Source organism: Plectropomus leopardus, chromosome 22 (genome assembly GCF_008729295.1).
Source record: "Plectropomus leopardus isolate mb chromosome 22, YSFRI_Pleo_2.0, whole genome shotgun sequence".
Classification (NCBI taxonomy): Eukaryota; Metazoa; Chordata; class Actinopteri; order Perciformes; family Serranidae; genus Plectropomus; species Plectropomus leopardus.
This window is the reverse complement of record NC_056484.1, coordinates 13,944,653-13,957,371: the sequence shown is the minus strand read 5'-3', so window position 1 is coordinate 13,957,371 and position 12,719 is coordinate 13,944,653. Positions and strand designations below refer to the sequence as shown.

The following is a 12,719-nucleotide window of genomic DNA, read 5'->3' as shown; positions in this document are numbered from 1 at the left end:
GGGTTTTTTTTGATCGCTGTGTTGGATCACATGATCAACAGACAGTGCTCCAATAGGCCAGAAGCCGGTTCAATTGCATTCAAGCTAAATTGCCTGGATATTGTTTTTTCAAATGTTTCGACTTTAGGTTATGTATCTGAATTTTACCAAATGAATATGATTGATGTTCTAATGATTTTTTTTCCCAAAAATTTCACTTGAATTTACAGATTGAAGTTTGACCACTCAAATTTGAGCAACCTTAATCCTTTTTTTTTTTTTTTTTTTTTAAATCCTAAAACTTGAATCTTTGGATCTAAATTTGTGAAACTATATATAAGATTCAGCTTTTGAAACTGCAAATCAGAAATTTCATTTTTAAAAAGTGTAATTCAGAAAATGTCAGTTAAGAAACAGTTTTGAAAGTAAAATATTTCAATGGCATAACATCATAGGTGTTTAAATTTCATCGTTAATTATTCCATGTCTGTTAAAATTCAAATACTCATATCTTTTATTTGCTTTGACAGTTTTGTCCACTTATTTTTGCAGGGTTGTACAAGTAAATGAATGTCATGTGTCCACTGAGATGGTCAAAAGACCAGTCCTTTATATAGATTTACATGGTAATTTTTGAAATGGCATACATAATGGCAAATGGTGAGATTCCACCTGTACTCTTAGTGAAAGAAGGAACAATATTGGTTAATATACTAATAATCTACTATAATGATTCAATCGCTGTTGATAATTAGTAAGACAGAAGTGTGCAAATATCTAAGAGGAGCGTGTCATATCTGCAGCTCTCCCTACTTAATTGTGTTTATCAATTTTAATGTTTAATCTATTTTAGACAGAGTTTTCATGTATGTTGTGCATCATGTGCTCTGACCACGCAGACTGTATGATGTTTGCAGATTCCAAAGATTAATAATATTTACACATTTTATAAACTGTATTTATTTATTTATTGCATATGCAGCATTTTTTTCAATACTTTGGCCAGATGTGAATGGACAGGCTTCTTTTCATATTTCATTTTTTACAAATCATTATTACCAGGAAACCCAGGTATTGCAAGATGACCATTTTAAATTTTCATGTGAAAATAGTTTTAGAAGCATATTACATTTGTAAATGTACAAAGAAATGCAAACTGAATGAGATCTCAAAGTGATATAAAAACAGTCATTCAAATATCACTGCTTCCACCTAACAATCCAAAATAAATTGATGGAAATATTCACTAGTATTACAAACATTTTTTTGTCTTTTCCTCGTGGATCTTTGAGTGTATTGTTAACTCTGCAGAGAGCAGAGACAAGCTGAACGAGTTTTTCAGGTGTTTTCTGGTCCAGTTTGCACCCTGGCCATCATTTGAAATCCTTCAAGAACGCAGCTTCTATTATTGCAATCCTTTTCCCCATGAACTACTGCACTACGAGGAAAACAGCAACAAGTGCCAAGGCTTGATGTCTTTCCAGGGATGCTCAGTTTATTCATGTTTACAAGTTGTTCATCCTCAGCGTGACTAGGAGACTTCCATCTCTGCTGTAGCTGCAGCGCTGGATGCCTGTGATCCCATGTTCGCCACCAAGCGCTCTCGACTGCCAAACACCTCAGCCACTAAAGTCAAACAATTTAACAACTGATTTTATAAATAAAGGCCATTTGTGGGCTGTTTTGAAAATTATTTCACTTTTAATATGTTTTAAATGAACAGCACAACTTGTGTGATGTCAAGTGTGAAATGTAAAGGACAAAAGAAAGAAAGAAACTATACCTGCTGCAACATCACTTATATCCCAAACACGCAAGCCATCCCTCTGTCCCCCAAAGGCGTAGACAAAAGGCAGATCCGGGCAACATGACGCGCAAAACAGAACACCCTGTTCACAGTGGGAAAGAATCAGTTTTCTTTTGCTGCATCCAGACACTTTTCACAAGCTCTGAAACTTGAGAAAGTTGGTTTGATTTCGTTCAGAATCAGGAAAAAAAAAAACAATGAGTAACTTGGCAAAAAAAAAAAAATCCTATAACTATAAAAAGTAAGTAAAGGATGACCATATAATTAGTTATAGTTCTCTTCATTATAAATTTAAAATTAGGTTTCAGAAAAATGTTCTTTACATTTTCTTGAGGTCATTTTCTTGTTTTTTTTTGTTTTTTTTCACTTTTTCACGTCACCTTCTTTCTATGTTTCTTTTGGAAAGAAATCCTGCAAATAAAAATCTGATTTCAAAGGATTAACAGCCACAAACACATGACTTTAACATGGCAAACACCTCTACAGAATATTTGTGTGAATGAATGTGAAATGTAAATGCTGAATATTCAAGTTATTACCATTTTCATATCCCGTGAGTGCACCAGGTTGGGCTTGTTGCCCAAAATGTCCCAAATCTTAACATGTTTGTCGGCTGATGAGGTCACCAGGCATCCTTTAATCTGGCTGCTGAGGTCCAAACCTGCAGAAATGTTGACAAAGATTAGACATCATATTTCACTGTACAGTCCACGTGCCTTTAAAACTCATTAATTCCACCATGAAGTAAACCTGGAAGCAAAGCATGAGAAAATTTCACAGGTTCAGGTGTATTTAAGATTTCTCCCTCAGAATACACTTGAATGCAGATTATATGGTGGAAAGCACGTAAGAGGAAGGGCCCCTGCTGGCTGGACTGGGTGCTGCTCACTGAACTAAAAATAAAGCAGCCACAAGTTTTCCCATGTTTCTCTGGCATGTCCTAACAATGCTAACCCATAATTTCATCCTTCCAAGGTGACCCAAGTTTATTTATACAGCACTGTTCGGTCACATGGCTATTCAAAGTGCTTTACAGGAGCAAAAGAAAGACATTAAATATATGAAAACCAATCAAAATAATCAAAAACAATAGGCGAGATAAAGCAAGCAAGTTATTAAAGATGGTTTTAAAAAGCCTTAAAAACAATACGTACAAGAAGCAAGGGCAACCGCATAAATACTTCAATTAAAAATAAGTTATGTATCTAGTTTATGGAAAGCCTCAGTAAATAATAATGTTTTTATCCAATCTTTTGCAGGGTTCCTACAGCCCATGGCATCAATTTATTTAATTTATATTCCCAGTATTTTGCATTGTAAAAAGGGCAAGAGTCAATGTAATATAAAATAAATTTATAGAAATAAAAGAAATTTTTGCAGTTAACAAATAAAAATTAAGAAAAAAAATAGTTACAAATAAAAATATGGTATAAAATATATGGTAAAAAAACAAACGGTTAATGCTATTAAATTCAAATAATTGAAATAAAAGTAATTTCAGGAAATAAACAAATAAACAAACAGCATACAAAATAAAAAATCAATCCAAATAATAATAAATCTATTTTTAAAATCTACTGAAAATGGACTGTAAAAACTATGTCAATTTAGTATCATGAAAACAGAATTGCAGTATAATCAAAATACATCGCATCGTATCAAAACATGAACATGAAATTGGGTTTTTAGAAAAGCAATTTGTTTCGTGTTTTTTTTTAAGGTGGTAGTAGACTGTTTTTGCTGTTAAAATTTAGGTCAGAATCCATGATTACACCAAGATTCCTGGCTTGGTTTCCAATGTGACTCATGACCAACAGTCTCGCTGCACAGTGCCGAACAACAAGTGCCAAATCATTCGTGCTGTTTAAATGACGAACACACGCTGCACTGATACAGCCAAAAATGGAGAAAAGAGGTTAACCACTATTCTTCTGTGATTGCACATGCCAACATCTACCTACCCGAAACCTCTCCGTCGTGAGCCCTCAGTGTGAAAACAGGTTTATCCGAGCGAGCATCCAGACAGTAGATAAATCCGTCCTCTGTGCTGGCCTGAAACAAAACCACGAACTGAAATCAGCCACTGAGCTTGTGAAGGAAATAGCAAAAGATGGATAAACAAGCTTTATTGCACAATGACTAACAAACACGCCAGCTATATTTATAATTGTTAGTTTTTTTTAAAGAAATGTGTGTTCTTTCCTTTAAAATATCACCTACCAGGAAGTTGCACGGTGAAAAGTGGTTCCACGTCAGACGCTCCACTTGACCACTAAACCTCCAGGTCCGATTGCTGTTGTCTGGACTACGGCAGTCATAGAGGACAGCTGTCCTGAAAAGAAAAAAAGTTTGTGTCTCAACTTACCAAAAAATCCCCTTTCACTTTACGCTATGAACTAATTAAAATACTAGATGACACTTACTTATCGTATGATCCTGATATCAGAGTCTGCGCTTCAAAGGGGTGGAACGTTAACGTCTGAACCTGAAAAACAAGAAATTTTGTTTTCCAGAAGCTTAAACTGCAAATTTTGGGGGTGTAAGAGCAGATTTACAGTGTGAATAACTTTGAGTGTAACACTTTTTCTCACTGAATACCTTGTCAGTGTGCCTGCGCAGAGTTGTGGCTGGTTTGCCTTGACTCAGATCCCACAAAATAACGGTTTCATCTGCTGATCCACTGGCCAACACATTTCTAATTAAGAGAAGGTGGATTTGTTTTAAGGACAAAGGATGAAGTGAAGGTACATAAACATCAAGAGTTAGACATTACCTATATAACTATGTACATTTGACAAGCATTAGGTGCATTTTTCAGTTACCCTCGTAATGTCCTCCCAAATGCCATACACCTTTTGTCCTCTGGGGTCATTTTGACCACGCCCTGTTTTGACTGTTATTTAAAGCATGTATAAATTATATTAACTACTACAGAATTAATTCTGTGTTACACCTTTGGTCTTACTTCAGTCTAACCCATTACCACACATTTTTCCCTTTGTTTTGGAATTAAGGGCCAATAGACCTTGTTTACATAAGTTTAAAAAACATATTTTGACGGCAAAAGATTTCATTTGGGGTCAGAATGACCCTGAGGACAACACGAGGGATGGATCAGCTTCAAGTACTGACCTGACGAGTTTGTTCCAGGATAAATCCAGTACTGCGTCTGTGTGTCCCTCAACAGGCTCTGCTGCTGCTGCCCCCTGCCATCAACGATAACAGGCAGCCATATGTTAAACAGAGCAGGGAATAATGCAAGGAAGCATCATCAAGGAAGCAAGAATGGTGCCAAAATGCCAAAAAAACATGAAAATCATTCTATTTCTAATCATGTCTATTATCAGACTATAAACTCTATTTCTTCACCTGACTCAGTTTCACCTCTCACTAATTTTACCAGACTCCACTCCCACTGTGCAGAGGTTTTTGTGAGAATAAACTTGTACCTTCTTGCTCTTCTTTTTCTTCTTTGAGGCCTTTTTGCTGCCTAGGGAGAAGGCCGGCTCTAAGCAGTCCACGACATCCAGGTCCCACACATCGATCTGAGGAGTCATGTTGCCCACAGCGGCGTAGTTCCCTGCAGAACGAACACAGAGCAGAGCAAGGTCGGGGGAGCGCAGGGGCGTGTGCATATTTCATACACATACTATGATACCTCTTAGTTTTCTGTTATCTTAAAGTGAAATGTAATTCTGAGAACAATTAGAAATTAGTTAGAAATTCATTATTGTTAAAGTGAATGTCAGTATAAAGTTACTACAAACTTGAGTCTGCTTTGAAGATTAAAATAATGTTTTTTATAGATTTGTCAGAGCAAAACTTCATTTTCTTACCGGGTCCTTCTCCGGGACTGGGGTCAAAGTTCAGCCACTCTATACACAGCGGGTAAGCTGGCAGCAGAATATCATGATGGACATACAGAGAGTCCTCCTCGGAGTTATAAACTGTAAAGTAAGATCTGGTGTTGAGTACATGTTTGAGAATTCTCTATCAATTATCACATTAAAGGGTAAGTTCTGTTTTTTCAACCTGGGGCCTATTTTCCCATATTTCTGTGTCTAAGAGAGTAATGGGAGCAATGGTTTTTGAAATTGGTTCAGTATTGAGCAAGGGAGCTGCAGACAGCAGGTTACAATAAGGGCATGTTTGCTCCTGCAGCGTAGTCTAATAAAAGTCCTCGTTTTTGTTGCTGACAGGCCCAATTATTATTCCAAGTGTCTGACTACGTTATAGAAAGCAGCCCTACAGAGAGTAAACCTTTTTGTTAAAGAGTAAACCTTTTTGTTTTACCAGAAAAACCACTGAATTCGCCATCGCCACACCTACCAGACTCCATTTAAATATACAGTCATTTAATTATCATATAACGCACTTCATTCAAAGTCAAAAGAAGCAAAATAAAACTTGAAAATGCCCTTTTGGTTCACTTATACTCTGTTGCAACGATCGCAGCTCTGGTTTAGTTGAAGTAAACCCTTAATTCAGCCAGTTAGATACGAAAATAAGTTGGCTCTGTATGTGTTAAAATGACTGTTTATTTGAATGGAGACTGGTGTGAGAGACAAAAGTAGTTTTTGGGCTGTTTCTGGTTAAATATTTGATCTTACTCTTATTAAGAGGTATATCTGTGAAAAAATATCTAAGTTATCCTTTAAAATGTAGCTTATTAATTCAGCTGTAGCAACAGTGTCACAACAAAAGAAGGTATTTTCCTGTGTGTTTAAAATACTGGTTGTTATCTCGTCGTGTCGCATATGAAGATATTTACCGTGGATCTCCAAGTTGCAGCAGTCCTTCTCTGCTCTGCCTGCCAGGATGAGATTGTCACTGGGCTTGATTTGGAAGTCGTCTCGCTCATATTGGTCCTAGAGAGAAGAGCAAAGAGGAATTTGACATCAGAGCTTGAATTTATAACTTTTTTTGCAGGTTTAATGACGTTCCTGCACTAGAATACAACTTTTGCATGCTTGTGATGGAGGGTGCTCACCGTGTCTTTGAGAGTTACGTAAGGATCCTCCTCATTAGAGCTGAACACTGTGAGCCCAGCCAGACTGTCTCCGAGACTCGCCGTCGCTACGATGAAGACAGAAAAAGTTGTGTTCAGACAGAAAAAGCAGAAATTCGTCTGTACACACAAACTGTACTTCAACTCCTCTTTGCTCACCTATATCCTCTTCATCATATTTATCCAGGCCGTACTCTGCAAGCTCATCCTCCTCCTCATTTCCATCTTCATTCTCTGCTTTTGGAGCTCCAGCAACGTCCGCTGTATTAGTGTCGGGATTCTCTTCACAAGCGATGCCTTCATCATCGTCTTCTTCATCCTCGGCTGCTAGCTCCCTGAATCAGCAGAGTAGATAAAAGAAACAAAGAAACATGACCGCAGCTTCAGCAGATTGAGGGAGAACTGTAACGTTTTAATTCCATTTATACATTTTAACAGTCAGAGACTCAATCTCTGCAGTTATGTGCGTTTTATTTCAACATACCCCAGGTCCTCTTTTGCTTCAGTAATGATGCGCTGCAACTCCTCTTGGCTCAACTCAACCTGAAATGCAATTAAAAAATGGGGCTTAAACAAATGTATATTTCTGATATTTCATTTTTATTCTGTAAATATTTCAATGTGCAAAGCACATTGTGCTTAAGGTTGAAAATGCTACATAAATAAAGATTATTATTATTACTAAATAATCTCCTTTAAGTCTCTAAATACAAAGTAATAGTAAAAATGGAAAAACTACGAGTATTAGGTGAGATAAGAAAAATTTGACATTTCATTTTTATTTAGAAAGCCTTTTACCCTGTTACGATTACCTGTTTTTAAAAATTAACTGAATTCTGTGCACCAGGGTTAATAAATTATAAATTAAGCTTTACAGTGAGATCTAAAAGCTTCCTAGCTATTAAGTAAATCTATTAATACAGCAAGTTAGCCTGGGCCTCTTCAATCAGATATACACTCAGCAGGCCAAACTGTAAACAATAAGCTCTATTTCTCCTGAGGAATTAAAGATGATCATTGTCTATCAAAATGTCAAAGGCAATACTGTCAGTAAGAAAAATTACTTCATGTTTTTGTCAAATTCCCATTTTTTTGCTACATTTTTCTATCAAGTTAATAAAAGAGTAATCTTCATATCAAAACTAAAATGTTTTTGTTTGTTTTTCGCAGGTTTAATAGTATATTTTAAACACATTTCTGAGATACCAGCATCAGTTGTACAGTAACAATGTTATTTATTACATGTTTTGATTTCTTCTACGTCTACAACATTTCTTTTGCCACTTGTATCAATTTTAACCACTTGTAATATTGACAAGTGTAAAACTTCAAATAAAAGCCTAATCCCATAAGACACCCAGTGCGTTTTACTAGCCCAGTATAGCTACACATTTGGACAAATAAGGTCTCAATCAAAGGATTACCATGCACTTCATTTTTTATAAGTTCTTTGGATGTATAAGAATTGTTGTTGGCTACCTGCTGGAGATAACGTTAGTTAGCTGCTTTGATCGTGCACATGATATGTATATGTTTTAAATTTTGTCAATATGGACATTACTACTCACAATGTTAGTTTTGTAAGATGCTCCACAGTTAAGTCAATCATTCAGTGTTAATTTTACTGACACCACGAGAACCAAAACATACAGTAATACTGGCATAGTAAACAAGAGAGATGCAAAAAAAGATTAGTAGACGTAAAAGACTATTTTTCAAAATGCAAGGGGAAAAGTGTCCAGTAAACTATATTCATAATTGTATATATTAAATTATTTTAGATGTTGCATTATAATGTTTAAGCCTTTTTAGGTCATCTCTCACCTCTTATTTTTTGTTTTATTTTGGATAATTTGTTGTTTTTTAAAAAAGATTGGCAAACTTTCAGAAATATTTTTCTACTATGCACAGATTTCTAGCTAACTTCTGGATGATTTCTTCTTTTGTTATTCATCACCTTCTTTCCATGTTTTTTTTTGGAGAAAAAAAGCTAATATGTCCAATATGAGTTTAACAGTTTTGGAGCTAAAAGCGTCCCATATCGACGTCTGTCCCAAATATAAGCTTGATGAGTTCAATGATTTAAGCAAATAATAGCCCCGGCTAATAATTTATTTTACATTAAAATGTCAATTGTTCTGATATTTAGCTAGCTACACTAATGCTACTACTGCTACAAAATGAGTTACATGACACGTAACGTCAGTTTTTGTTATGACAGATTAAAGTGACACATGATCAGTAAAGCCTCCTAACATTGTAAATTAAAGCAAAAAGCCTTAGAAGTCAGGTAATTTAAATCAGTGTAACAGTGTTAGTGAACCTGCCATGTTGACAATTAGCCCTGAGTCGGCTAACGCTAGCTAGCTGTTACTTACTTTGTCCGGGGTTTCCTTGGCAACGCCTCTACCCACCCAGCCGACACAGGTAATCTGGGAACTCATTTTGGAGAAACTTTGTTGGTTTATTGATCAAATACAATAAAATCTACAAACTTGAACCGGTTGTCAAAAAACTGGTCCACCTCAGGCACGCACACAGTGGGCGTACACGTGAGATACATGGGTCCTGTGACGCATCTAGATGACGTCCAGAGAGCGCTGAAGTTTGCCTGATCAAAAATGTAGTCGAGGACACCAACTAGTTACATTTTTTCTCTCTAAATTTCAGTAGTGTGTCCATTGTTATAGTACATTGTTATAGTACATTGTTATAACTACAAGCAGCTTTATTTTGAGAATGCCTGAGATTTGCCTTCCTAAAGTCACTTCAACAGTTTCCGTTAAGGAAACAATCTTTCACTTAAATTTTGGGTGGATGTTCAACATTATATGATGAGGAAAGTGGACAAAAAATTAAATTTACAGTATAAAGATATTTTTCGTGTGTTTTGAAAGTAATGAGGTACAATGTGTTATTTATTAAGCTATTCATAATTTTATTATTATCATATCATTATTATTATATTATTCACATTATTGTCATTATTATTAATAATATTATCATTATTATTCTTATTATTAATAATATTCTTCTTATTATTATCATTATTTCATTGTACAATTTTATTCTTGTAATTTTATATTTTTTAACTATATGGCACTAGAGTTTCTGGCATGTGTCACCGTTGAGGCACATTTTGCACAAACACATTTGGCAAAGAATGGAGATTCTGACAGCATGACATCATTTGGTTTCATGCAAGAGAGCTAAGAGTAAACCTCTCTTTGTTAAGCTCACCTGTACAGCTACACTGTAATGTGGTCCAACAGCTACTAACTACTGGCATTTTTTAAAGCTTTAAAAGTTTTATTATTGTTCTTTTACACACTGTCAGAGAGGTGTATGTGGTTCTTGGGAGGTTTATCTTATGTTCTGTCCATCTTGTATGTAAATAGGAGTAACATCTTTATTGTAAAAAAACACCACTTTGACACTGTCAGTAGAAACACATCACTTTGGAGATGAGAGAGAAATCAGTGGTGCGGACTGCAGTAATGTGTGTTGTGTCAACACAGTCATGCTGCTGGAGACAAGAGTGTACTGTTTTGTTTCAACACTGCAAGGAAAACATGAAAGGGGGGTTTAAGGCTCCTCCACCAGAAAACTTTGAGTGTAAACACCTTTTTTTCCTGCCATCTGTTTTGATTTTTTTTATGCATCAATATGTGCCTGTTCTGCATCACTTTGTGGAGTAAATGTCCCTAATATTTTGTCAAAATAAAAGTCCTCGCCTATGGCTGTAGCTGCTATTGAATCAGCTCAACCTGAAATGGAATATAAAGCGCCTAGAACAAAATAAAAGAAAACATGTTTCAAGCTGCAGTCAGATTCATGATCAGATAAAGAATCTGTGTGCAGCAGCTGGAAATCTTGTTTCCCACTGACCTCCAGTGGTCCCAGTTGTTGTAGATGTGTATCAGTTGGTCAGTACACTGTGGCAGTGTTGAGTTTTATTACAGGTCATACAAAGCAAACTTCTGACATCAGAGGTCAATAGTAGAGATTTAACATAATAAAACAATAGTGTTAAGTTGTTTTTTATTTTAAGAAAGCAAGACTTAACCATTTAAAACCTGGGAAAATTGGCCTGATTTAGTTAAAAAACACAGGAAGAAGGTAATGAGCAACTTCAGACATTTAGTTAAAAAAAAAAAAAAAAAGGGACAGGAAAGTTTTTTAAAAATCCTAGTAAATAAAATAATTTTAACTATTTAATTATGATAACTATATATATTTTTTTCTTGACAATTTTCCAAGCTTTAAAAAAATAACTCTACTAATTCCTTTCAATTTGTGAGCCACCTCTTGCCAAATTACTCTGCCTTTTTCCCCCCAAGTTTACTAAAGAATTCAAACCAATTTGCTCACGTTTCAAAGGTTACTTGTGAAGGCGTCTGAATGCAGCAAGAGAAAAGTGATGTCCATCCAGGTTTCAAAGGATTAATACACACAAAGTAGACTTTTTTCATAAAACATTTTCATGGCACTGACAAGATAAAAACAAAAATACAAGAAAATACGCATCATGAGATATTGCTGGTATATGATACTGTTAACATACATGGCGGTTATGGTACCATAGTTTAAATCACAAGGCGAGGCAATAATACAGCAGAGGTATTGATCTAAAGATTTCAGCAATGACAGAAAAAAGTCTCAATTACTGTATTACTTATATCACAGGATAAAACATGCAGTCAAAATGTTGTGCAGTGCAGTGTCATGGCACAGGACTCGAACTCTGGAAGTAAAAAGTGCAAAACAGTACAGTGGATAAGAGCATCTGAAAAGAGAAAGAGAAACTATTCTCACAACTTAACCACTTCACAGATCTGCGATGAAGCTGTTAAATTCAAAAAGGCAAAACATAACGATTAGAAAGGGTCAGTTTCAAATCATTCTTGTGGTTTGTAAACTTGTAGACATCCAACTTTTATACTGCATCACTTTCGCCCACAATCCTCCAAACAATGTAGCATTTAAAAACCTCTGAGGGACCTTACAAAGGTATTTGAGGAACATTTAGTCAGCATATCCGTTAGTTCTTGAATATCCTACCTCCTGGAATCACTGTTTTAACATTTGTGAGCTGCTCAACAAATCACATCGGCTCTTACATGCTAGTTCAGAGATGGAAGTGTAAAAAAAAACTCTTCATCAATCATCAACATTGCATTTTTTTCGTATATAATAATATTAATAATACTGATACATCATGACAGCACTACACTAAATCACCCAGCCGTGACACTTGTTAGTTACATGTGTGAAAGCTCTGAACCTGCACAATGAAGCTCAATGGACGGAGCGACGCAACGCAATGCTGTTATAAACCAAGCAGAAATGTAATATGAACATAAAACTACACTACACTCTGGGTAAAAATACACATCAATTGTTTCGACAAAAGAAGGAACCCAACTCAAGTTCTTAGCTTTTTCTGGAGCTTTTGACTACAGTGCAGCTTACTTTTAGGCCAACAAAAGTCCGTAAACAAACACGCCATACAGCTGAAAGCCCTGGAAAACAACCTGTAAGAGCCTGTTGGGCTGGAATTGTTTCGCTTTGTTGTATTTGACACTTAATCCACCAAAAACGGTTGGTGAATTTTGTGTGTAGCTTCAAAGCATGAGGCACTACTTGGACATCTTCTCTTTAGTGTAACAAACCAGGTTGCAAAAATGTATGCAAAAAATACCAGTAAGTCATTTAGCTTAATGTGCACCATCCCGTCTGAGCTGTTGTGCTTAAGTTTGAAGTCATAACGTTTGTTTAAAACTGTTTTAATCTAATTAGATTAAAATTCAACACTGGATTCAGATTTGACCAAATAGCATTAAACTCTAATCCTAACTCTAACCCATACATCTCCAGATATCAATTACTGCCACTTCTGGTGGTTGCAGTACGTATCGATTTCTG

At 35.7% G+C, this 12,719-nt stretch overlaps 1 protein-coding gene across 1 annotated transcript; it reads right to left on the bottom strand.

Annotated features, from left to right (window-relative positions):
- Positions 1 to 928: 928 nt before the first annotated feature.
- pwp1 (PWP1 homolog, endonuclein) lies at positions 929 to 9,302 on the bottom strand. The gene is made up of 15 exons (XM_042511397.1): positions 9,173 to 9,302; positions 7,279 to 7,337; positions 6,954 to 7,129; positions 6,777 to 6,862; positions 6,558 to 6,654; positions 5,623 to 5,733; positions 5,236 to 5,366; positions 4,919 to 4,992; positions 4,385 to 4,481; positions 4,210 to 4,271; positions 4,007 to 4,118; positions 3,748 to 3,838; positions 2,326 to 2,447; positions 1,763 to 1,868; positions 929 to 1,605 (listed from the first exon to the last, which is right to left on the bottom strand). Exons 1-15 carry the CDS (start codon positions 9,236 to 9,238, stop codon positions 1,511 to 1,513), a joined length of 1,485 nt encoding a protein of 494 aa, XP_042367331.1. The 5' UTR covers positions 9,239 to 9,302; the 3' UTR covers positions 929 to 1,510.
- Between the last annotated feature and the right edge of the window lie 3,417 nt (positions 9,303 to 12,719).

Excerpts from the sequence above, each read along its gene's own strand:
- pwp1 (XM_042511397.1), bottom strand. The coding sequence starts at position 9,238 with ATGAGTTCCCAGATTACCTGTGTCGGCTGGGTGGGTAGAGGCGTTGCC. Across the intron at positions 6,655-6,776 it reads ACGTAACTCTCAAAGACACG|GACCAATATGAGCGAGACGA; the intron begins GTGAGCACCCTC and ends TCTTCTCTCTAG. Across the intron at positions 5,734-6,557 it reads CTGCAACTTGGAGATCCACG|TTTATAACTCCGAGGAGGAC; the intron begins GTAAATATCTTC and ends CTTACTTTACAG.